This window comes from Mytilus edulis, chromosome 4 (assembly GCF_963676685.1).
Source record: "Mytilus edulis chromosome 4, xbMytEdul2.2, whole genome shotgun sequence".
In the NCBI taxonomy this organism is placed as follows: domain Eukaryota; kingdom Metazoa; phylum Mollusca; class Bivalvia; order Mytilida; family Mytilidae; genus Mytilus; species Mytilus edulis.
In genome coordinates this window covers 8,804,388-8,832,277 of record NC_092347.1, presented here as the reverse complement: position 1 = coordinate 8,832,277, position 27,890 = coordinate 8,804,388, and the positions used below count along the sequence as shown (strand labels likewise).

The window sequence follows — 27,890 nt, the reverse complement described above, 5'->3', positions numbered from 1 at the left end:
GGCATAACCCTACCAACCAGGTGTTATGAAGTAAATTTAATGGTATATAATACGCTCTAACAATATAACCTGACAAAAGTATGGGTACTATACAAGGAGATAATTGATATTTGATTTTGTGGAAGGTAAGCAATAGATTATATCGACTGATAGTATTCTGTAAGCAATTATAATAGACCACAGACGTTGTACAAAAAGGATGTAATGGGCTTTGTCGTTATAGATAAATTTATGGTAGCATTCAATAAGTCTGGTTTCAAATTCGTTTAAACTGTTATCTTAATTGAAGCTTAACTACTTAACGGAGAGGATGTCGCGATAATAGGCAATGTTAAAATAGTACATATAAACACTGTGTTTTAAATCGGCACTAATATTATTTTCTTACATTGGGCGAAGTTGACTTTGTATATGACACATTCGTTGTAAGTGGACACGGGTGTTTTCTCATATCGCTTTAGTTATAAGGAACCTCTTTCAATATTTATTGTGACTCGAATAGAATAAACATTGCAAGCGACAGTTGTTAAAAAAATGAAATCACATATTGACAAAAATAATTGCGTGTGACATTCCATAAAGGCGAAGACTGAAAATGATGTATGTTCTCTCTTAAGGTAAGATAGTAAATCTATTTATTGTCTAATAAGAACACATTTTAGTTTTTAACAAAATGTCAACATGGTTAATCTTTATTGCTCCTGAAGTAAGCAATTTGAAAAACTTTTTTTTCCACAATTCGTCAAATTTGTTACCTAACATATAATTGCTTATTTCCTTTTCATATAAATGTCTTCACAATAAATGTACTTGAAACAAATTTATATTAATTTGCTCTTTTAAGTTGACATTGACCGATTAGATGTAAATTTTGTAAATGTTAACTGGCATGGTACGTAGAAGTCAACGAGAAATAGTAATTATCAGAAGTATCAGTTCGAATTTGAAACATAAACAATGATTTGGCGAAAGAAATTTAGAAGCGGTTTTATCAAATGGGATCTCATTTCCTTATTTTGAGTTTCTGATAAAATCATGTTTATAAAGAAATCAAGTGTAACTTTCAAAACAAAAACTAAACCGTAAAGGTAACGAGTTTTAGTTTTTCATTTATTACTTGAATTTAGCAATGCCATGTTGTAATTGTATAAATATCAATGTTTTCCAAAATCAATCATGACCATACCGAGTCTCATTTTGACTTTTTCCAGTTGAATATCTTTGTTTATTTATAATTAAACTCATATTTTCCATACAAAACTCTCAAATGCAATTAGAATATATGATGTGTTGATTCATGAAATTATTCGTTATTTGGAGGGTGAAAGAAAAAAATACACATTACAATCATGTTAATGATAATATTTAATCAATGAAACATGTAGTCTAACAAAATGTCATTTTCTTGTTTCTTGTTAGTTTTAAACTCCAGACCTGGAAATGTATGTTAAAGTTTTGAGCGTAAATACGAAAAAGCGCTTCGGACGCTTGATATTTATAAAGTGTTATTTTCACTTACTAGAAATATAGCCAAAATCACAAAATGTGAGAACAAATATCTACAAAAAATAATTGAAACTTCAGTTTTGGGTACGACATGTTAATTGATATCTGTTAGTCTTTTGGGAACTTTCTGGTATTTTAGAATGATATTTCATAACCAGCGATATGAGTCGTTTGAATGCCTCGGTTATATTTGTCGTCGACAAAGCTCATAATAAATAAAGACAACAGTAGTATACCGATGTTTAAAAAGTCATAAATCGATTGAGAGAAAACAAATCCGGGTTGCAAAAAAAAAAACCGAGGGAAACGAATCAACTATATGAGTAAAACAACCAAATAACAGAACACAGATGACTCGTCAGAAACTAACATTTCTTTCTTTATCCTCAATTTCACTCGTCGATGAGTCACTTTTAGAATCTAGAAGCTGCATTTCTTGTCACAATGTACTAATCGGGAAAATTCATTGTCAGTTTTAATGTCGCTAATGATTTGAGACACATACAGTGTGTACTCAGGATATTTTCTGTAATCCAAACACATTCATTCATATACATTGACCAGACGTTTTTGTTTATGAATGTCAGATAGTGGCCGTGCTTGCACATGGCTTAATATACACACATCGGATACGTAACTTGAAGTTGTTCTTTGCATGTAACCTATCTAATGTTTTGGAAGTTTTTATATCTTTAAAAATTTGACGTACACTATCTAAGCTACTTGCTTCAATCAATGATAAGGGATACACCGAAAACAATAAACAAATGATAACAGAAAAATAAAACAAACGACATACTTGCATACAAATATAAGAAAAATACAACAAAAGTCATCCTCGAATATAAATATAAAAACGATTGGAAATAAAAATAGAAAGCACAACAACAAAAAAGCAAGAAATTTAGCCACCACAGAATCAATCAAAAACCATTTAAAATTAAACCAATGCTGCTACGATTTTACTAACCATAACGATAATAAAATGCTGTAATTCAATGGTTATCATATAACATGGAATATGTAGATCAATGATTCTAGATGAAAATCCAGGAAACAAATAAACAGCTGATTGGGGATGAAATGCATAAAGTGAAACAATTTTCTCATAATTATAACTTTCTTGGAAAATTTGTGCGAAATCAAAAACACAAAACTGTATATTTTGAATCTCATTTCCAATTTGGTGGTTATCATCTTCATGAGCACTGACTTTCGATGGGGTTTTTGTTGGCTATTTTTAAGTTTTGTATATAGATTTTTGGAGGGTGTTTTGCTTTTTTATCTTTTCATCGCTTATTTGCATGATTTTGTCGGGCTCTCATGACATGAGTTTTGTATCTTCCACCTTTTTTTTAAATAAAGACATCAGATGTAATTTTTACTGGAAAAAAATCAACCAAATACCGATCAATCGACAAGAAAAAAACTATTAGAGAGGCGAATTTCAAATCAACCAAAATTTTTAAAAAATCATATGGAAAAGGAAAAACAATACAGCATAAAATAATTGCGTTACATTTTATGAATTAATGGACCTTATCAAAGGGCGGAGTTGATCCATCCACAGTACATAAGTATTTCACTGGATATGTGCTTCCTAATCTTTGTTTTTTTTATGTTTGGTTTTAGGAAAGTTGTTTGTGGATTTGTGCCGTTTTTGTCTTCTACTTTTATGTTTTGATTGCCTCTCCAGAGTGCTAAGCACGGTTATTATAATGAGCTCTCGTTCCTTATCAAAGTATTGCCGATATATAACATCATAAAAAATATAGCATTACTTTTTTTAAATAAAAAAATTCTTGCGATTGGCAAAATATATGTATATAAACTCATCATAGTACAATCATTGATTTTTTTTTTGCGCCAGACGCGCGTTTCGTCTACTAAAAGACTCATTAGTGACGATCGAATAAATAAAAAGTAAAAAAGCGAAATGAATTAATAAGTTGAGGAGCAATGACGACCACAAATTCCTAAAAGTTTTGCCAAATACATAGGAATTAAAAACACTATTCGTGTGTTCTTTCGCTGTCCTATATTTTCTTCCATTTATTTATATTGTAGTCTTTTCATGTAAGATTGTCATTTTAATGTAATATTTAACATTGCCTAAAAGCGGGAGGTTTTGGCATGCCACAAAACCAGGTTCAACTCACCATTTTTTTTTTCTTAAAATGTCCTGTACCAAGTCAGAAAAATGGCCATTGTTATATTATAGTTCGTTTCTGTGTGTGTTACATTTTAACGTTGTGTTTCTGTTGTGTCGTAGTTCTCCTCTTATATTTGATGTGTTTCCCTCAGTTTTAGTTTGTTACCCGTATTTTGTTTTTTTCTCTCAATAGATTGATGAGTTTCAAACAGCGGTATACTACTGTTGACTTTATTTAACTTATTTTCAAACTTGTCACCTTCTCTATAGCTTTATCTGAGCAATAACTGATATTCACGTCATACCTATTTCTTTTATCAATACCAGAAGTATCACAATATATATTTTCTCCCAACGCATATGGCTAATCAAATTCTATTAGCCCTTTTATTCAACCCAACAGTAGCAGGATTTTACAATCAAATGAAAGAGATTTAATTTTATTTTGATATCCCAGCTACATTTGGAGAAACTCTTATGGTACTTGCGCATATTTTCAAATGTACATTAAGATTTTTGGGTTTCATATTGAGGGAATAGAATATTTAGATAAATAGCGGAATATACTTATTGCATTAGTGATTGGTAACAAACATTAAAACACATAACATTGGGTACATACAGCGCAACCGTGATATGGAACAATCAGTTGAAAACGTCCCCGACTTCCGTCTTTATCCAGATAAAAAGATAATAGATGGTATTGTTAATAGTGAGACAGAGCAGAATGAACAATAATTTGAAGGTCAATACATGCATGACCATCAAAATATTATCATAAATAATGTTGATCATTCAGCTACACAAAACGATCATAATAGGGCATGCACAATCGTCGCCATGTTAAGAAAGCATTGTTAGAATAATTATAGGATGCATACATAATTAACTTCAGATATTAAACCACGAAAAGCGCTACAAAGAAGTGGTTTGAATGTAAAGTCTTGAGTTGCATGTACAAATTTTAAATTTTCAATCAAAGGTAATTTGTTTCCAAATGAGTGGTTATTGAAATTTGATTGTGTGTTAAATGAAGTACTACATATAATGCTCAGCGACTGTGTAAACCTCAAACAAGAACTTCTTATGTTAGAATGCATTCTATTTGGATACACTAATATAAGTCAATGACCTTCACCGGATTAAATGATACAATTTCGGTTCATTCATAAACACAAGTGTCTCATAGAGTAAATATATCACGTAATCTAGTTAAATTTTACATAAATATTGAAACAAATTGTTACTATAAACATACTGATCGATTGACTTGTCTTTTCACTGTTGAATGCGACTGCAACTGTGGTAATGGGGAGCTTATATTTGCACGTTTGATTGATCATATAAAGTGCTGTTTGCTAAAATATGTATATATTTTGTGCATATTAAGAACTCGTCTATCTAAAAGTATCTGAAGTTAATGGTACTGAAAGTGGAATCAAATAGGTTTGGAGTGTAGAAACATACTCGTTTGGTGTTTTTGATGTTCTTTTCGAAAGCAAAAAAATCATCAAAGGTAGCGGTGAGTTATATTTAGGTTTTCATTTGGATGGAATTTAGAATGATCTTTTGTACATGTCAGGCGTTATAACTTTTTTTTTATTTGAGCGTCAGTTATGAGTCTTATGAAGACGAAACGCGCGTCTGGCGTATTAAATTATAATCCTAGTACCTTTGATAACTGTTTACTAAGTTTGATCATTAACTGTGATTAACAATACAGCATTACAGCAAAGAGTTTGCTATTAATGTGTCACAGTTGGTGTTAATGTGCATAGTTTTCACCAGAGTTTCTGTCCCAGAGTTTTCATTGCTATTCAGAGCATCCTCACGTTATATGAATAGGTACATTCCACAGTTGCAGTAACAATAGCAATTCAGTCAGGCGCTGGTAACACAACCTTAAAAGTCACCACTTCTCCCCCGTTGACAGATCGTGTGCCCTAGTCAGATAGCTTTTTTTTTAGGTCAGGAGTAATGCCATACAATTGTTGTCTCAGTTGACAAAACTGTACGACTTTTGATTTTTAATTCAGCAACAAAAGATATGGACACCTTACTTCATTTGAAGAAAAATCTCCAATCAAATCGGATTGTTTTAAATATATTTATTACACGACTTTGAATATTAATACAGATTATTCAATTTTCTGCATTGCATGGGGTAATATATTGGAACACTTCAGAGATGTGTGAAAGCTAATTAATATTGCAATTCTTCATCGAGGTCAATCAATCATCACATGTGCAGATTATATTTTCTGATTGATTCTGATAGATTACATGATGGACCTCATACGGTCCCACAAACAATCTCAGTCTTAATGGCGTTCATTCACGCAGGTGTTTGAATGAGCGACACAGAGGACCATATTTGACAATGGTGGTTGTGTGTATCAAAACGTTTTGCAGATTTTTATCTTAGATTTGATCGTTATCAATAGTTCTCACATATATCAGAAGTTTGATTGACAAAATCTACATTTATGGATCAATACATTTTTAAATATGTTGTCGGTAATAGATTTAAAAGGCCTGAGCGTATTTCAGTTATTTATTTGAATATTTTATTCCGATTGTAATGTTCAAATTACTCTGATATAATGGCGGTTAATTAGGATGTGAATTAGACATATATACGACGGGTAAGACAGTTTTAATTAGTCAAATTGTATACTCTTTAACACACACGTAAATATTAATATTTAAAATTGCTGAAATGCATTATATTAAAATTTCCAAATTTTTTTCTTTTATGTTTGCACTTTCCTATTTATGTTATAAAAGAGCTGTCAATTTTTACAAAAGTTTATTTGAATTTATTTTAAGTATTCTCAAATTATTTTTTCCAGCTTTAAAGAATGAGAATATTGTTTACTGACTACACAGTAATAATAGCTGAGTTCATTATTGCTTACATACTGAGGAACATCATTTTCGGTAAGATCGTTAGAAGATGTATTATTTTTTAGTAAGATAGTGTTGTGTTATAGTATTAGTGAACAAAATGTCGAATTACTGTACAGTATGTATTTTGCTCATTTTTAAAGGCCGTTTATGTGTTAGCTTCTACGTCATTTGTTATCTGGTGGTGATTTTTCCCATTGTCAACCATACCGCTATCTTTATATTTAAATACATCGTGATTTAATGCCTTAAATTCAGGAAAAAAATAGGGAAGATATAAATAGATAAACAAAATGTTTCAGTTAAAATCCTTATTTTCCTTTGTCATTAGAGCATATTAGTATTGCTACTATTGAATTATTAAAGAATAGTACTAAGATTATTTTTTGTTGAAAATCTAACTTGTAGTTATTTTTTACAAAACCCTAGTAAAATAAATATGTAAAAGTATATCTCGGAACTTCTGAAGTAAATAAAAGAATCAGGTCATTAACCCTTGAACTTTATAACGAACAGGATCAGGATATAGACGATACATTACACGCTTTTGATGGTGGTACATGTATTTCCTTTCTATAATTGACATCTCTATCTGAAATAGTACAAATGAATCTGTTTTAACCAAAAGGTAAAGATATGGATGTTGAAAAATGACGTTCAACACACAAATCATATTGGAACGAAAGAAATTGCTGTATTGAAAACCATGTTTTCTAATGCCAAAACGACTGCATAACTACAGTGAAAACGAGTGCATAACTACAGCGTAAAAACATAACAAACATTGCCATACGCGAACTTCCGAAAATACATGTAAGCAAAACGAAGTGATGTGAGCGATACAATATACTTTCAGCATCGTACATGTACACCCCCCCCCCCCCTTTCCCTCGTACTTGTGTGTAATTATGTTAAAATGCAATATACGGTCATGTTTGTATTTGTCATATTTGGAAACATTTTCTGAAGCTATACCATATCCGTTAGCATGTTTTACCAATCTATAGATGCCCTTAGTTGGAAAAAAAAGACTTGACGTGTTTAATCCGTTTGTCCTTTTTTAGTGATTGATTGTTGGTTGCTTAACGCCCAGTGGCAAATATTTCATGCATGTTCAGATCGAGAACAAGTTAACAATGAACACAATAGGTAGGTCCTGTAATAGAGGCCATCCGGGATGATGGTCGGGGATATTCAAACAGCCATTCGAAAATGAAGGTATATTTGAGAGGTACAGAAATTTTGCCTTGGAACAGGCCACCTACGGACCCCTCAAAGAGTTGTTGCAAGGGTTCTTTACGTGCACAATAAAGTATGTTTAAACTATTATAGATGCATTGCACACATCAAACTGTATTATACTTGTTTAAAAAAGACATTACGATATGTTGGAACGAGAAATATATTCTCTGTTGGCCTGAAACAGTTTCAATGAACGTTACTTCATTCAAACAAAATTCATCTCAGATAAAGCATTACATGATCAATAGGAAATTAAGAAGATGTGGTATGATTGTCAATGAGACAACTTTCATCCAGGGACAAAATGATGAACAACACGGCCGACACTCGGCTAACCGAGAGATTGGTCGGTTAATCTATATTGAGTATGCGGCTATATCGGCGGTTGGTCTGTTAATCGGGTTGGCTAAAGTCTGTTAATCAGGTGTTATCGAGAAAACCATTGAAAGTTCAGCATGTTTCATTGCATAACTTTCTAAATATATTTTCATCATAAAAAGTATTCATGTCTAACAAAACAATTCAATGTACTGAATTCAGTGGTGTAGTTATTATTTTTCTAGCTTCGATGTACGATCTGTTAAATGAAAAGGCGGGTTACTCATCAATAAATTTATACACATTTTACACACATAAAATGTAAACAAAATGACACATTGGTTAAATTTACTTGCATTCAATATTTTGAACATCAAAAAAAGAAAGGCCATATGTTTGTTAACCATATTGATATCACTGTGTGAAAAATCTACACGAAAATCTGTATTTTGGTGACATAAATCAATCTTTATTTAAAACCTTGTCTGTTAATGGGTCGGATGTATAAAACCCGGTCTGTTAATTGGTCTGTTAAGAGTTATGAATGGCAATAATCTTATTGCTATATGGGGTGTTATCAGATCAAATGGATAGGCTCAAGACGAGCGGCTAAAATATACGAAAACAACACATGAGCAAAGAAACATAACATATACGGAAACAACACATGAAATTTAAAAAAAAAAGGTAATATTAAAGTAATATTATTTTCATCCAAGAATGATCGCATATATCATGTTGATTCTGTTTAATTGTCATGAATGACACAAATTTGTCATCTACATTGGTAACCAGTATACAAATCAGAGATAAACGTCGTAATATAACTAAACATCAGTAAGTAAAATATATTGGGATGACAAAATATGAAAAATGAAGAAAGAATAATGAGTAAGATAAATAAAATGAAGAAAAAAATGACATAACAATTTAAAGAATACAGAAATAAACAATACCCCCAATCCGGACCCTCATGGTATACACGAGAATCTGGATGGAAACGCAGAATATAGAATAACAGATAAGGACAGTAGAGAGTGATACATTGCTAAAAACGAGAAAAAAATAATACTTGTTTAAGAATACACACATGAAACACCTATGACTGTTGATACAGTAACGGATTACGATGTACTTATTTTGGTGACAAATTCTAGAAGTTTACATGCGGACAACTATGGTGGCAGGTTAATGCCATTTTGCGTTTTCGCCTTTTATATTCTATATGGCGAAAACGCGAAATTGCGAAGTCGAAAACGCGAAATCGGTTTCGCGTTTTCGACTTCGCGTTTTCGACTTCGGGATTTCGCCTTTTCGCGATTTCTCATTTTCACGTTTTCGCCTTATCCCTTCGCGATGTCGCGTTTTCGCCCTATAGAATATGAAATGCGAAAACGTGAAAACGCGAAAACGCGAATGGACTTCACCGGCCACCATAGACAACTGTAGTTCTCCTCTGCACTTATGAAGATAGGAACTAAACGTAATAAAATGAATTGAAACTTAAAATAACCAAACGTAGCTGCATTTGTTCCTTTCCGTTTACTTCTTTAGAATGGTTTGTAAACAACATATGATTAAGTAATAGAAGAAAAGAACCAATTGGATGACACTGACGAATTAGGGTTTAACGTCCAGTGACAAATGTCATGTTCATATGAAAACGAGAACACGTTATATGTACCCTGTGTTGTATTAGAAAGACACTTTCAGTTGGAATTGAGAACGTACTACTTCGAACAGACACAAACATTAAGGCTGTTTGAAAAGGTCAATAAAAAATGCATGCATATTCCAGAGGCCAATCCATATCACGCTATATTGAAGTGACACACCCTTCAATAAAATGCAAAGAAAGTCAAAATAAAAATGCTCTTTCTAGGATACTGTGGCACCGTATTGTCATTTTTGTTTACTCAGGAACATCTCATTCTTAAATTTTTCAAGGGGAAAATATAAAGGTAGCAAAATTATTGTCGTGGCTAAATAACTCTTAACTGACACAATTTCAATTGTCCAACCCATTAACAGACTTTATTCCCATAATTTTCACTAAAACGTGATATTATTCACGTTATTTTACAATTATGAAATATTTACTAATGTCAATTTATTTTTTAGAACCACAGTACTATTTTTTGTCCTTTAAATGACATCTAAATTTGTTTGTTTCGCTTTTTATTAAAAAATTGCTATGCGTATAATCATAAATACTACATACTTGCGCGACGCCTTTTAGTTTTACTGAAAACTGCGCAGACTAAGAAATGTTTTTTCAAGTGCAAAATGTTCTATGATAGATATCATTTTGTCAGACACTTTTCTTTTTTTGATTTGGTTCTTATAAAATGCCAAAAATCTGTATATTTAATAGAGTTTAACATTAAATTAAGCGTTTTACTCTTAACAGACGTATAACCAACCCGATTAACAGACCAATCGCCCATATAGCCGCATACTCAATATAGATTAACCGACCAATCTCTCGGTTAGCCGAGTGTCGGCTGTGAACAAGTCAAAAGTTTATTTGAATTTTGTAAATGATTTAAAAATAAGAAGAAGTGGTAAAATGCAAATGAGACAAATCGCCACAAGAGACCAAAAGACACAGAAATTAACTACTATGTGCCTTCAACAATGAATAAACAACACACCGCGTAGCCTGTAATTATATAACTATTTCACAGCCGACACTCGGCTAACCGAGAGATTGGTCGGTTAATCTATATTGAGTATGCGGCTATATGGGCGATTGGTCTGTTAATCGGGTTGGTTATACGTCTGTTAAGAGTAAAACGCTTAATTTAATGTTAAACTCTATTAAATATACAGATTTTTGGCATTTTATAAGAACCAAATCAAAAAAAGAAAAGTGTCTGACAAAATGATATCTATCATAGAACATTTTGCACTTGAAAAAACATTTCTTAGTCTGCGCAGTTTTCAGTAAAACTAAAAGGCGTCGCGCAAGTATGTAGTATTTATGATTATACGCATAGCAATTTTTTAATAAAAAGCGAAACAAACAAATTTAGATGTCATTTAAAGGACAAAAAATAGTACTGTGGTTCTAAAAAATAAATTGACATTAGTAAATATTTCATAATTGTAAAATAACGTGAATAATATCACGTTTTAGTGAAAATTATGGGAATAAAGTCTGTTAATGGGTTGGACAATTGAAATTGTGTCAGTTAAGAGTTATTTAGCCACGACAATAATTTTGCTACCTTTATATTTTCCCCTTGAAAAATTTAAGAATGAGATGTTCCTGAGTAAACAAAAATGACAATACGGTGCCACAGTATCCTAGAAAGAGCATTTTTATTTTGACTTTCTTTGCATTTTATTGAAGGGTGTGTCACTTCAATATAGCGTGATATGGATTGGCCTCTGGAATATGCATGCATTTTTTATTGACCTTTTCAAACAGCCTTAATGTTTGTGTCTGTTCGAAGTAGTACGTTCTCAATTCCAACTGAAAGTGTCTTTCTAATACAACACAGGGTACATATAACGTGTTCTCGTTTTCATATGAACATGACATTTGTCACTGGACGTTAAACCCTAATTCGTCAGTGTCATCCAATTGGTTCTTTTCTTCTATTACTTAATCATATGTTGTTTACAAACCATTCTAAAGAAGTAAACGGAAAGGAACAAATGCAGCTACGTTTGGTTATTTTAAGTTTCAATTCATTTTATTACGTTTAGTTCCTATCTTCATAAGTGCAGAGGAGAACTACAGTTGTCTATGGTGGCCGGTGAAGTCCATTCGCGTTTTCGCGTTTTCACGTTTTCGCATTTCATATTCTATAGGGCGAAAACGCGACATCGCGAAGGGATAAGGCGAAAACGTGAAAATGAGAAATCGCGAAAAGGCGAAATCCCGAAGTCGAAAACGCGAAGTCGAAAACGCGAAACCGATTTCGCGTTTTCGACTTCGCAATTTCGCGTTTTCGCCATATAGAATATAAAAGGCGAAAACGCAAAATGGCATTAACCTGCCACCATAGTTGTCCGCATGTAAACTTCTAGAATTTGTCACCAAAATAAGTACATCGTAATCCGTTACTGTATCAACAGTCATAGGTGTTTCATGTGTGTATTCTTAAACAAGTATTATTTTTTTCTCGTTTTTAGCAATGTATCACTCTCTACTGTCCTTATCTGTTATTCTATATTCTGCGTTTCCATCCAGATTCTCGTGTATACCATGAGGGTCCGGATTGGGGGTATTGTTTATTTCTGTATTCTTTAAATTGTTATGTCATTTTTTTCTTCATTTTATTTATCTTACTCATTATTCTTTCTTCATTTTTCATATTTTGTCATCCCAATATATTTTACTTACTGATGTTTAGTTATATTACGACGTTTATCTCTGATTTGTATACTGGTTACCAATGTAGATGACAAATTTGTGTCATTCATGACAATTAAACAGAATCAACATGATATATGCGATCATTCTTGGATGAAAATAATATTACTTTAATATTACCTTTTTTTTTTAAATTTCATGTGTTGTTTCCGTATATGTTATGTTTCTTTGCTCATGTGTTGTTTTCGTATATTTTAGCCGCTCGTCTTGAGCCTATCCATTTGATCTGATAACACCCCATATAGCAATAAGATTATTGCCATTCATAACTCTTAACAGACCAATTAACAGACCGGGTTTTATACATCCGACCCATTAACAGACAAGGTTTTAAATAAAGATTGATTTATGTCACCAAAATACAGATTTTCGTGTAGATTTTTCACACAGTGATATCAATATGGTTAACAAACATATGGCCTTTCTTTTTTTGATGTTCAAAATATTGAATGCAAGTAAATTTAACCAATGTGTCATTTTGTTTACATTTTATGTGTGTAAAATGTGTATAAATTTATTGATGAGTAACCCGCCTTTTCATTTAACAGATCGTACATCGAAGCTAGAAAAATAATAACTACACCACTGAATTCAGTACATTGAATTGTTTTGTTAGACATGAATACTTTTTATGATGAAAATATATTTAGAAAGTTATGCAATGAAACATGCTGAACTTTCAATGGTTTTCTCGATAACACCTGATTAACAGACTTTAGCCAACCCGATTAACAGACCAACCGCCGATATAGCCGCATACTCAATATAGATTAACCGACCAATCTCTCGGTTAGCCGAGTGTCGGCCGTGTATTTGTAAGAGTTGATTCCCGTAGGAAGCACGCAAATTTTCACATAAATTGGAGAGCTCACCGAAAGAGCAAAATCGTGTGTGCGTTATGCGTGTATTCTTGAAGTCAATTCAAATATATCTATATTTACTTTTAACGTTTTGCTAAGCAAATCACAGATCGTATGTTTTTTTTTTTAAATTGGTTAACACACAGTAGGCGAGTGACTTATTTCAAAAAGACGCTTAGTTAACGACTTTAATGCACCCACCTAACACACGGCTGTTTTATATATCATTCGAAAGCTAATAATCTGTACTTTCTGTTTTGCCCGGTCGTAAAAAAATCGTACGGTGCATTTTCTGTTAAATCAATGTCAAAGGTCATGAATAAATATTCCAATATTTGCGATTACTAAACAAAAAGCCATTTTCTAATTCTTGTACCATAAAATTTTTCAAAAGATCATATGAATTTTATGGAACATGATACATTATTTCAAAATCAAACAAAAAAATAGAGGTTAGATACGCAATATTTACTGAAAATTGAAATTTATCGCAAATCTTAAAAAAAATGAAAAATTGTTCCAAAAGCAAAATATATCTTAGGGAATCGATATTTGTATGCTAAAAAAATAGATAAACGTATATGTCTTAGGTCAGGGAATATTTGTTTTGAATTTTAAGATGCAATTATTAATTATTGTTCATAGAACAGCCTTCTATTGAAGTGTTTGCAGTTGCCCAAAAATCTGCCATCTGCAAATAGCGATCTTTTTGTTATTCTATGTTAAGATAGCACATCGCTTATTGTCAATATCAGGGAGGTGAATGATTTTCCATAATAAAAATAGGGGTATTTAAACTTCGAAAAGAATATATACGAGCTAATTGAGGTAAAAATGTGTTTTTTACGAAGTCAAACGTATTAACTTTTTGTAATCATGTTTAAATGCAAACATGACTTTGCGACTAAATCGTAGGTAACATTGAAAAAAGTTACCTTGCTTAGAAACACTTGGCTGTCTAAAGCGGGATGTAAACGAACAAAATATAATGCTGCTGCTTCTTATTTAGTCTAAAATCGGGTTAGTAATATTAAGTGTGTTTAGAAGTTTAATCGCTTTAATTTTTTAAATAAAAGCTGCTATGAGTATTTTCAACATAAACTTTTAAAATACAAATGCAGGTCATTGTGTATGTAAAACACTATAAGCAGTTGTGAAATAAAAAAATGAAAAACTTGAATACCCTTCCTGACCTCATAAGATCATTCGCTGTTTTAGGCAGTGATCGTTTTCATGGTGTGCTGTATTTTGTGAAATGTTGTTCGTCTCTTAGACTTTAATTTTATTTTGTTCATGGTTTTAATAAGTTTATCTGATTCATGGTTTAAGATGTGGATTGTCCTTTTGGTATTAATTTACTTTAAAGACATTAACTTGCAGTAATGAAAATCGGCAAACAAATCGCCTCAAAGTAAAGAATAACGCAATAAGAAAAATATCCTCGAAAATAACTTAATTTGCTCACGGTGATGTATATATAGAACAAAATCGTTATTATGATACATTTAGCTACAATGCTTTACAATTTTAAAACCTTTGACTACTTGAATAGTGACGAAATATATCAAAGGGACATCAAACTCATAATTGAAAACGAACTGACAAAACGGCCAAAAAAACAAACGAACACGACAAAGCAACAGTATACAAAACACAACATATGAAACTACAGATTGAGTAACAAAAAAAACCCAAAAATATTTGGGGTAAATTCAGGGACTCCCAAAGGGTAAGCAGATCATGTTCAACATGTGACACCCGTCTTGTGGCTCATTTAATTCCTAACTCGGTGCCAAGCCTTAGTGGGTGGGTGTCATTCAAGGCAGATATGACGGTATTTTGGTAACGTCGATTGGAACTTATCAGTCGTCATCTGGCGAAACAAATATTTTATAATTGTCAACCAACTCGTAGTGGCGTCCATAAAATTTTCAAAGGGATGATTCCAACTTTGCATTTGAACTCCGGTTTAAAACCATGTTCGAACCACCACTTTTCTTCAAATGTCCTGTACAAAGCCAGGCATATGGCAGTTGGTATCGAATAATCTGTTTCTTTGTATCTTGGCGTTTGTTTTTGTAGCAGTTCAGTGTTTCTGTTATATCGTTGTGTTCCTCTTGTATATATATAGTTGATGCGTTTTTCTCGGTTTTGGTTTGAGACCCGGATTTGTTTCAGTTTCTAGTAAATCGATTGATGACTATTGAATAGCGGTATACTATAGTTGCCTTTATTAATAATCTTCATTGTGAGCAGTTACGCACTATCACGAAAATAAATCGTCAACATACATGCAAGCACTGGAAAAATGTATCAACTTGGAGAAATATACTCCATAAGAAGATGCCGCGAAATCGCGTTACAATTGGGCAAGTGTTTAGATAAATAGTTTCATTTAATTTCGCGGGCAGTACGTCGACTGAGCATGCAAAGACAAATTAAGGAAAAACAAAACCCTACAGTTATACGACATATCATAAATATTTCCGACTTGTTATTTTCTCAGAGGAGTTGAGGCTCAATGGAATCGGTCTCCTCCTTTAGTAGTTGAGATATGCAGGCGTTGCTATAATGTTGCTGCATATAAATTACTAATTTATAATTTGGTAGTAAGGAGTGTTTTTATTGGTTGATTTATGCTCATCTCTATTGTCGTTAAACTTGTTCTCAACCAACCCTCATCGTCGTTTTCAAGATACGTGATAGAGTAAACTATATCTGTTGAGTCTTTTATTTTCAATTTCAATGGAAATTATGAGTCCAACATTGTCACAAATTTGACACTATTCAGTGAGATGACATCATCTATATAATTGAAAGTGAAGTTTCAAGATAATGGTGCTTCATCCTCGTATGAAAAATGGACTAGTCGTTCAAGCTATTCAGGAAGTCTAGTTGTAACTAGAATCGTTGCGTATTAATGGATTTTTTTTCTTCAAAACTATTCTTATTTGCTGAATTAATGCATTTAAACAATAAACAACGCAATTTAATCAATCAAGAAGTAAAGTTTAATAATTTGTTTCCTGGTTTTGTAATTCTTTTAAATTTCAATTTTCATCAATTAATTTTCTATTTATTTTTGTCTAGATTGTCAATTTCTTTATTTTATGGTTCACATTAAATAAATGAAAGGGGTTTTCACTACATCAATATTTATAATGAAGCTACAAATCAAACAATTAGAAAAGTCGAAAGATGTTCATTTCAGTTGGGTAGATTCAATGCAGATTGCAATCTCTTAGTTTCGCCCTCTTTATTTCAAGCAATAGTATGATTCGCGCACATATTGTTTTACTTTGAATTTTTCAGATTCTTAAGAATTTGTTTATTAAATCTTATTTTGACCACATACAATGTTTCAATTGCAAGAAATGCTTAAAAGCTGTTTTTCGCAGATGGCGGTATTTGGGGCAACTGTATGAGTTGTTTTGATTTGCTGTTTGATTAGAAGTAAGCATAATTTTAGGAAATTTATGATGTCAAAAACTTCTTTGATAGTCATTACAGGGTTTTACTTAGTTTAAAGTGATTAGCAGGTGCATCAGAAAGAAAAATTTGTGTTTTTGCACATTTTATTAACTTTTACCCCAATTTCAGGAAACATGTGCTGTCTTTTAAAAACACGCTTTAAATATATAAAAATGCATTTGATTAATGACTGTTAATCTCTCTACTAAAAGTTTAAATTGTTTGCATATGTGAATTAAGTATATAAAAGTCATATTATGCAATCAAGCTGAAATCGTAGACAATATGTCCTTATTCGTTCTTGGCCTTTGATCTTGATTTGACGGAAATTGCACCGTACGATTTTTTTACGACCGGGCAAAACAGATAGTACAGATTTGTGGCTTTCAAATGATATATAATTTAGCCGTGTGTTAGGTAGGTGCATTAAAAATTAAATTTCATGGTTAAAGTCACTCGCCTACAGGGCTATATATCAATCTCAACATCTCATGTTTTGCATAGACAGTATCTCATTTTGTACGATTGACAACCAGTCTAACTGACAAAAGGGAAAACATTTGTGTTTAAAGTGTGTAATTACCGATGCAAATCAGTAGTTGGTAAAAAAACCAAAACAAAGTTTGATGAGAGATCCTACCTAGATCTTGTAAAGAATAAAAAGCAAAGCTTAAAGAAATTTACGCTATATAGAGCACGTCTAGCAGTCGGATGAAATTTTCTGTAGTGCCGTTGACATCCCCGAACTAAAAGTTGGGTTGATAAAGGGGGAAATGACTCTTGCACGAAATGCTTAAATCGGAAACTATCTACTGTCTTTTTTTTTTTTGATACTTTTTAAGTCTTTAAATGTTTTTATTTAAAACATCAATTTATGGTAGTATAAAAAATATAGTTTAAGTGTATTCATTTTCTGTTTCAGTTGAGGGCCAGACCTGTAGTGCTGTTGAACGAAATTTTACTGCCAGTACAACAGAAATGATATCTCTGACATCACCGGGATATAATGGTGGATCCGGAACATACCAAAAGTATATATCAATATCAAATACTAGTATATAACATTCAACTTATTAACACAGAAACATGCTTATAATGTAAATGATATTATAAATTCAGCTAAACAGACGACATATCAACTAAATTTTCTTAACAATTCCAAACAACTGGGAAATGACACACAGAAGTGAAACACCAGAAGATTATAGGCAACTTTTAAATTTTTGTTTTACTTTTAAACGGCCCAAGTTGGCTTGGTGTTATTTTTATGGGAAAATGCATCAATTGAAAAATCGGGCATTTCATTCGGGCATAAATACACTGTAGCTGCCTCATGTACAATGTACATTATCAACTTTTTTATGGAACATCTATTTTATATTTAAGTTTTTTACATGTAAAATTCTACACCGATGGTTATCTTCAAGGCTGTAATATAAAGGAGTAGGTCCGGTAAGGATCGATTTTGGCCTCAAATTTCAGGTTCATCTGACGAAAGATTTTGACCACTTTTTAAACACTTAAGTGTCTATTTTATTTGAATTAATTAGTTTATGTGAACGATTTTAACAGATTTAGTCATTAAAAACGACCCGATTCAAGCTGAAATATGAAAAATCTACCTAATATGCCGAAAAATGTAACTTTTCAGATGGTTTTTGGTAAAAACGAAAGTGGCCGCATCCGTGTTCATCCTCAACCTTTATATATGTTATGTATTATCATAAAATACAACTTATATTTCAATATTAAGGATGAACACGAATGCTGCCACTTTTGTTTTACACGAAAACCGTCTAAAATTTAACTAAAATGCTAGAATTATGAGGATTTCAGTAATTTAGCATGACTTAATGGTGCTAGTACCGGATATATGTGCATTGTATTGTCAAAAACAGCCCATATTTATGTAGCAGAAGCATTCTACTGTCCAATAAATAACTAAAGGTTTACATTTTAACAATTTTGTAAAACTGCTATATTTTGGGGCCAAAAAGGGGTCTTACTGAACCTACTCCTTTAAGGGTATCGTGCATTTTTATGAATACTATAATACAAAAAGGAAGATTTAAAAGTACTATGATACAAATTTTAGAAATACATATTTGAAGAAACTGTGTAATTATTATGTCGTGTTCCACTTTTAATTCGAACACTTTGAGATTCTCAATATTTCACCATCTTATTTAATATTAAAAGATGTTCCAAATTTATTTTAGTGATATGGATTGTTGGTGGATAATAGATTCCGGATCTGACGATTTACAGTTATTGATATTTCTTACATATGACATATCTTGTCCTGGCGATACTATAGCACTATACAATGGTAGGTTATATCTTCTGACATCGAACTCGGACTTCTCTTGAACTAAATTTTAATGTGCGTATTGTTATGCGTTTACTTTTCTACATTGGCTAGAGGTATAGGGGAGGGTTGAAATCTCGTTCACATGTTTAACCCCGCCGCAATTTTGCGCCTGTCCCAAGTCAGGAGCCTCTGGCCTTTGCTAGTCTTGTACGATTTTTAATTTTAGTTTCTTGTGTATAATTCGTATTTTAGTATGACGTCCATTATCACTGTACTAGTATACATATTTTTTAAGTGGCCAGCTGAAGGACACCCACGGGTGCGGTAGTTTCTCGCTACATTGAAGACCCATTGGTGGCCTTCGGCTGTTGTCTGCTCTATGGTCAGGTTGTTGTCGCTTTGACACATTCCCCATTTCCTTTCTCAATTGTATATATATAATATAATATGATTATGATTATATAAACAGAAATGTTAAGCAGGGGCGGATCCATGATTTTGGAAAAGAGCGTAATTCTGACTAAAAAAGTGGAGATACCGCCGAGCATAAAACTCAAATAAATTGTGACTGTGAAACATTTTATTTACGCCCGGGCCCTCTACGTCCAATTCCCGAACTGACATAAGTTTTAAACAAATATTTATATTTTAACAAATGTTAAAAGATATACAATGTCACAAAGATTTAATATGAATAGGAGTAAAATGAACACGTTATATATAACTTTTCTGTTGATGATTGCGGGGACAGTGTCAAATTAAATTTTACGTGGTGGATACTCGTGGTTTTGTTCTATTCGCCATAATTACAAAATAAAATAACACAATTATTGAAACGATAAATCAAGCGTACTATTACGTATAATGTATAAGTTTGGTGTCTACATTTGTAAGAAAGGCACCTTTTGACTGACCTCTAAAGTTCTAGATGAACAACAGGTTAAGGTTGAAATCAAAGGGGATGTTACCATTGTCGTTAACCCAATTTATTTGAAAAAACTGAAGGTGCATGACTCGATCCAAAACAATTATATACCCTGTAAATTATTCCTCTCTTTTCATGACAAATACAAGTTAGCGTGACTTTAAGTACGAACCGTTTGTTTGAACATTGATATTTATAATTGCATCAAGATTTTAAATGATGGTATAGATTTTAACTATAAAAGTTCAATGAGAATTAGACAATCGGTATTCATATCATATATTTAAGTCACTGTAATAACCATATTTATTGTACTCGCTTAAAAATACATTCTGTACATTTACCGGTATTGTAACAGTGTCATTTATTTCCAACCATGTCATACAACCAACAATTATGTTATACTTTTGTCTTTTTTATTATGCACACACTGAAAAATTATGCCATTATGCAATAAATGTATACCACTGTCATTTATATTTGTCCATAAGTAGGTTACATGACACTATGTAGATATTCCACTGTACAAAACTGTACCACTAGCCTATCAACACTGAGGTTGTGAGTTCGAGTCCCGTATGTGGTACTCCAATCTTAATTGACAAGGATTGTCAGTTTCAATATATGTTCATCCGTTTGAACACAATCGATTTTTCTATATATCGTATAGACAATATATAGCTTTACTTAATTTCGGTTTTGATAATTGATTGATTGTTGGTTGCTTTACGCCGCATTAGCACAAAAAGGCTATATCGCAGCGAGAGCATTCAAATATTTTTACAATTTTGATAATTGAGAGTTCCGTGTGGCATTCATGTATTTTGTTGTTTTATAGAATTTTATAGATTAGTGTGCATTCTAAAATTGTTTCAATATTTGAAGACTGTAGTGACATAAAGACAAGAGTTTTGAGTAGTTAATCTGCTAGGTCAAGTAACTTTCTCCATGCGTTAACTAATTACGGTTAAAATTAAAACCATCATTTTTCAAATATTAGAACAAAGTAGCTATACAAACTGGAGTGCATGAGTAGAACATATTTTTTATGTTACAAACTGAAAATTTAAAAAGAAATTATACATTAAAGTTCAAGGCCGAATAAGCCATTGCAAACGGTAGAATTCATAAAACCTTTTTTATAGGATGACAACGTATGTTCTAATGGAAAATGTTCAAAATAATGTATTTGGGTGCTTCAATAGTAAATGGTCCAAGTAGTTTAATCACTGTACAAAACTATATCCTGTCAACATTGGGATTGTGAGTTACTCTATCGTTATTGATTCGGATTCATTTTGTTATGCTTCTTACAAAATGTCGGTGGTTCTCTCCGTGCATTCCAGCTTCCTCCAACAATAAAAACTTGCCGCCTAGAAATATCCAACATCTAACAGTGTTGAAAGAGGCGTTAAATGTCAATTAATCAAGAAATTGAAAATATATTCTTCTGCTTTAAAAACTAGTTACTATTCTTCTTTCTATTTACAGCTGAGGATCAAACTTCTACGTTATTTTCATCGTGTGGTGCACCATCATCGCCTGTTCATTATTCCACAACACAACGTTATTTACGTGTAGAGATGCACTCAGATTCATCAACAGTCAAATCCGGTTTCAAATTAGAATATTTAGCTGCTAAAAATCATGGTAAAGACACCTTACACTTCTTTTATTGGCATTTTTTGTCTTTCTTTGTTTATTATATATAAGCTCTTCATCTATGTACTTGATTTTGGATTTTTTAAATATTTTATTTTCCAGCATTACTGAACTTCAAGATACATGGATTGTAGAAATGCGTATCATAAAAAGTAAAATCACAAAAATACTGAACTCGGAGGAAAATCATATGGCAAAATCAAATGACAAAACACATGAAAAACGAATGGACAAGAAGTGACATATTCCTGACTTGGTACAGGCATTTTCAAATGTAGAAAATGGTGTATTAAACCTGGCTTTACAGCGCTAAACCTCTCACTTTGATGACAGTCTCATCAAATTCCGTTATATTTACAATGATGCGTGAACTAAACAGACATAATAAATAAAATAGTCAACATATGGGTACAGCAGTTATCATCGTGTAACAATTTCAAAAGGAAAAATTTAACAGAACACAAAAACATTCATTGATTCGCGTGTCTGACGTCAGAAAATGTTATACGTCACATATATTTGTCGTTCAATGTATATATACAAACAATTTTAAAATTTCACATGGGCAATGTTAGCATACAGGGTTAAAAAATCACAAAAGTATGTAGGAATTAATTTCAGAAATAGACCCAGATTTTAAATAGTCCAAAAGTTATATAGAATTTATAAGAATCCACAAATAGTTCTTTCCACTACGCGAATAGAAATGTTATGTCATAATGACATATAATAGAACAATATCATACTGACGGGATCTTTTAAAGTACAGAGTCACGTTATAAGAACCAAAGAAACACAAGAAGTCGCATATACAAAACACACCAGCAAAAAATGAAAGATAATACAAACACATCGACGGGATGTTTAAGTACCGAGCCACGTTAAATGGATATCACATAAAACAATCCAACAGTAATAGTAATATTAATAATAGAACAAAGACAAATGAAAGAACAATGCGGTGCCGAAAAATTAGTACCGTTTTCAAAAGCTGTTACTTTAAACAGTGACGTTGTTATACATTAATCGGCCAATGACATCTATGAACATGCTGAGGCATAATTTTGTAATATTCGTTTTTAGCTCATCACTTTGCGTCGTCCGTCATTAGCTTTTACAAAAATCTTCTCCTCTGAAACTACTGGGCCAAATTAAACCAAACCTGGCCACAATCATCATTGGGGTATCTAGTTTAGATATGTGTGGCGTGACCCGGTCAACCAACCAAGATAGCCTCCATGGCTAAAAATAGAACATAGGGGTAAAATGTAGATTTTGGCTTATAACTCTGAAACCAAAGCATTTAGAGCAAATCTGACACGAGGTGAAATTGTTTATGCCCTGAAATTTTTCAGATAAATCTGACAACCGGTTGTTGGGTTGCTGCCCCTGAATTGGCAATTTTAAGGAAATTATACCGTATTTTGGCTATTATCTTGAATATTATTATAGATAGAGATAAACTGCAAACAGCAATAATGTTCAGCAAAGTAAGATCTACAAATAAGTCAAATAACTAAAATGGTCAGTTGACCCCTTAAGGAGTTATTGCACTTTATAGTAATTTTTTACCAATTTTTCCTAATTTTTTCTTATCTTTTACAAAAATCTTCTCGTCTAAAACTACTGGTCCGAATTTAACCATACTTGGTCATAATCATTATTGAGGAATCTTGTTTAAGAATGTGTGCGGTGACCCTGCCAACCAACCAAGATGGCCGCCATGGCTAAAAATAGAACATAGGGGTAAAATGTAGATTTTTGCTTATAACTCTGAAACCAAAGCATTAAGAGCAATTCAGGCATGGGGTGAAATTGTGTTTTGCAAGTCAATATCTATCTGCCCTGAAATTATCAGATGAATCCGACAACTGGTTGTTGGGTTGCTGCCCCTGAATTGGAAATTTTTAAGGAGATTTTGCTGTTTTAGGTTATTATCTTGAATATTACTGTAAACAGCAATAATGTTCAGCAAAGTAAGATCCACAAATAAGTCAACATGACCAAAAAGGTCAGTTGACACCTTAAGGAGTTATTGCTCTTTATAGTCAATTTTTAATGATTTTGTAAATTTTTGTAAATTTTAACAAAATATTTTCCTCTGTAACTAATGGGCCAAGTTCATTATAAATTGAGATAATTGTAAGAAGCAAGAATGTTCAGTAAAGTCAGATCTACAAAGGAGTAGGTCCGGTAAGGGCTGATTTCGGCCTCAATTTTCAAGTTCATCTAACGAAAGATTTTGACCACTTTTTAAACACTTAAGTGTCTAATTCAATTGATTCAATTAGTTTATGTGAAAGATTTTAACTGATCAAGTCATTAAAAACGCTCCGATTCAAGCTTAAATATGAAAAATCTATCAAATATGCCAAAAACCGTCACTTTCCAGATGGTTTGTGTCAAAAATGAAAGTGGCCGCATCCGTGTTCATACTCAGCCTTTATTTATATTATGTATTATCATCAAATACAACTTACATTTCAATATTATGGATGAACACGAATGCGGCCACTTTCATTTAAGACGGAAACCGTCTTAAATTTAACTAAAATGCTAAAATTGTGAAGATTTCAGTAATTTAGCATGACTAAATGATGCTAGTACTGGATATATGTGCATTGTATTGTCAACAAACAGCCCATTTTTATGCAGCAGAAGCATTCTACTTTTCAATAAATATCTTAACGTTTACATATTCACAATTTTCTAAAACTGCTATATTTTGGGGCCAAAAAGGGGTCCTAATACCTACTCCTTTTATCATGAATCCATCTGTGTCCTTTGTTTAATATGCACATAAACCAAGGTGAGCGACACAGGCTCTTAAGAGCCTCTAGTTTTTCTTTCTTGATAGTGTTCGAAGATTGAGTTGAGTAAAAGAGTTCTGCGCATATCTCTTTTGCATCAAAAGGAATAATAAATACATTTCGAATAAAATGATGTCCGAAAATTTTAGGAATGTTTTAACTTGTATATACACCTTCAGATATGTAAATCTAGAGAATAAACCAGACTTAATCCTGGATAAATGATTGAAGTGTTCTTAGAATAATGTTTGTACATGACAAGCTTTTGTTTTCTAAAAAAAACTTAAAAAAATCACTAGTACATATGGTTGTTTCTATAATTGTATTACCTAATTTCAGAGGGAAAAGGTTGTCAAAACCGAGAAGATATCATTTTAACTGAAAATTTTCAGTTTTTATCTAGTCCCAGTTTTCCAGAAAAATATCCAAGGTTAGTTTCTTTAATAAATGGTTTAGAATTTACTCAATTAATCTCAAGTGTTATTAGATGTTCTTTCATATAAAATAAAAAAATAAAATACTGTAAATTGAAATTGAACGGTTGCTTATTCCTTGAAACCAGTCATTATATCCTATACGTGGTTTGTTTTCAAGAAGAGCTAGGCAGTGTTCCATGCCTGCTAATGCAAAATAGTCCTTATTCTATTAATCGCAAATTATTGCCAAACTTTATAGTAAGGTTGCATAAAGACCAAATAACGCAACAAAATACCTGTTTATTTTAATTATGCCTCACCTACATTAGAAGAGGCCTGAGGGGGCATTATGTTTCTGGTCTGTGCGTCTTTTCGTCTGTTTGTTCGTCCGTTCTTTTGTTCGTCTGTTCCGCTTCAGGTTAAAGATTTTGGTCAAGGTCATTTTTGATGAAGTTGAAGTCCAATCAACTTGAAACTTAGTACACATTTTCCCTAAGATATGATCTTTTTCATTTTATTTTTAAGTTAGAGTTTTTACTCTAATTTCACGGTCCACTGAACATATAAAATGATAGTGCGAGTGGGACATCCATGTACTATGGACACATTCTTGTTAGGGTATTTATTAATACCGATATCATTGAAGAGCTTTTCCAGGATATTTATAGTTGTCTGTTTTAACGTTATTTTGAGTAGACATGTATCATATAATAATTATATGTTGTGTTTGTTGTACTGTTGTTTGTCTGTTGGCCCTTCCCTTTTTCACCATGGCATTATCAGTATATTTTCGCCTTATGAGTTTGAATGTCCCTTTGTTTTTTTTTCACCTCTCTTTTAACTTTCAATTGCATTCAAAAAGACATGATTAATTATATAAGACTATCAATACACACTAACATTTTTGTTTTAGTTCCAGCAACTGTCGATGGAATTTGTTATACGAATTTGGTGCAATAGAAATAAATGTTATACTTGGAGATATCGAAGATGGAACGTCGTGTGATTACGACAAATATCAAATATACGATGGTAGGTTTTACATAACTGTTATAATTAACATATTCAACAAATAGAACGTACAATGTACAAAATTAAATGGTGATAAACTCCACATAGCACGTACATGCAACAAGCTTTACCCTGGCATCGGGCATCTATTGTACCAATAACATGTATACAAATGAATAATTTAAGTCTCCTGGTATCCTGCTATCAGTATTATGATGAAGGAACGGTAAAATAACTGTTTATGTCACAGTTTATTTTGATGTCATCATCAAAGTCCGCGTTCAAGTCGTGCCATTTTTGTTCAAAGAGTCAAAGACCACGGTTAGATTTTAAAAAAAAAGATAAAATTACAGCACCAATTTTATATGTAAGGATATAAACGATACATTTTAGAATACTAGTTTGTTAATTATAGAAAAAGTATATAATTCATTACATTTGTATTTGCTACGAAACACAAGATATGCTAGACTGAGCGAGCCTTGTCGAGCCTAGCTTTTCTTCTTGTTTGATTGTGATCGAATACATGAACTTCATATTTGTCGACAATGCACACCGAGCTAACCCTCAATTTGACGATATGTTAATAGTATTTTAAAAGCATTGTGAACATTTCACTATGATAATAGTTATTTAATTTTAGGCGAACATCGTTGTGATTATAACAGAATGTCAGTGGTATGTGATGAATATCCCGATACAACACCTTACAACTATACATCTAATAGTACATCAGTTGTTGTAGCATTTGAAAGTGATGGTTCTGTCAATAGACGAGGATTTTTGTTGCGGTATAGAGGTATACCTAATCCTACTACCACTACAACGACGTCATCAAATACAACCGAGAGTAATTCAAACGGTTAGTACTTTTACTCACTGTTGAAGGCTTTTCGATGACCTATAGTTGTTAATGTCTGTCATTTGATCTCTTGTGGAGAGTTGTCTCATACCACATCTTTTTTTATATCTTACTTGTTATATGTCAACTAAAATGAGTATACAAAGAGAGGTAATTCAAACACAAATTTCAGAATTTTAGTTTCCAACACAAATACGGCCTGCATAATATTTTCTTATTGCAACCGTATTAGACGTCTTTCTTTTTTTTTTTTAACTATATTTGTATTTTGTTTATTGCACGAACAATTGTCTAATTGCCTGTGTTTTGTTTCTTTCAGATTTTATAATTACTGCCGAAATATTATTAGGTCTAGTATTTGGATCTCTTGGGCTTATATCATTCACTATAATAACAACAGTATGCATTGTGATGAAACTTAGAGTGCCTTTAGAAAAGACTATTTCAACAACTCCAATCAAATCTGTACAATCAAAACCAACCATTCAGACAATCAGTAGATATAATAACAATACTCATACTAAACCAGCAATAATGAATAACAAGGCGGTAACAAATGGTGTCCCCAGGAGAATAGCAGCTTGGTAGCTAAACGAATCTCCTCTAAAAATAATCAAAGGCATTTGGTTTACTATCATGCGTAACTATGCTTTTTTCACAAATTATTGAGATATGTGATGAAATTGTGCTAGAAAACACTCGACAAGCTGTACATTCCAGACGATTAAAAACATAAAGGTCATATTTAAAATATTAATAAATGATGTGATCGTACTCGGTACAATCAAGCAAATTGCTTTTTAAGACTTGCAACAAGTTTTATATTTTCAAAAAATCTAAGACGATAGTATACTTTATTAATATTTTGTTAATGTGATTTGGAAAATAATAATTGGTAATTATTTTACACAATATACTGCTGATGTAATACGCGTATTTTTGTACTATGAATTGTCATTTTTGTATTTTTATATGTGTTGTTATATCAATTCCTATTTATTTATTTATGTACATTGTAAATTTTTCAAGTTTGTTATTAAAGAGTTTTTATAC

General features: G+C 32.1%; 1 protein-coding gene across 3 annotated transcripts; it reads left to right on the top strand.

Moving 5' to 3' along the window:
- Positions 1 to 27,890, top strand: LOC139518875 (procollagen C-endopeptidase enhancer 2-like). Of its 3 annotated transcripts, none has more exons than XM_071310527.1 (9): positions 1 to 125; positions 6,511 to 6,598; positions 17,763 to 17,871; positions 19,060 to 19,169; positions 21,568 to 21,726; positions 24,888 to 24,978; positions 25,878 to 25,996; positions 26,619 to 26,837; positions 27,157 to 27,890. In XM_071310527.1, exons 2-9 carry the CDS (start codon positions 6,520 to 6,522, stop codon positions 27,423 to 27,425), a joined length of 1,155 nt encoding a protein of 384 aa, XP_071166628.1. In that variant the 5' UTR covers positions 1 to 125; positions 6,511 to 6,519; the 3' UTR covers positions 27,426 to 27,890. The 3 variants fall into 3 exon arrangements, with proteins under 3 accessions (XP_071166628.1, XP_071166626.1, XP_071166627.1); XM_071310525.1 differs by lacking the exon at positions 1 to 125 and adding an exon at positions 282 to 617; XM_071310526.1 differs by lacking the exon at positions 1 to 125 and adding an exon at positions 6,204 to 6,303.

What these genes read in the sequence shown, in the direction of transcription:
- LOC139518875 (XM_071310527.1), top strand. Translation starts at nt 6,520, where the DNA reads ATGAGAATATTGTTTACTGACTACACAGTAATAATAGCTGAGTTCATT. An exon ending in ACTGAGGAACATCATTTTCG is followed by an intron (nt 6,599 to 17,762) that starts GTAAGATCGTTA and finishes TTTCTGTTTCAG; the next exon opens with TTGAGGGCCAGACCTGTAGT. An exon ending in TTTAGCTGCTAAAAATCATG is followed by an intron (nt 21,727 to 24,887) that starts GTAAAGACACCT and finishes ACCTAATTTCAG; the next exon opens with AGGGAAAAGGTTGTCAAAAC.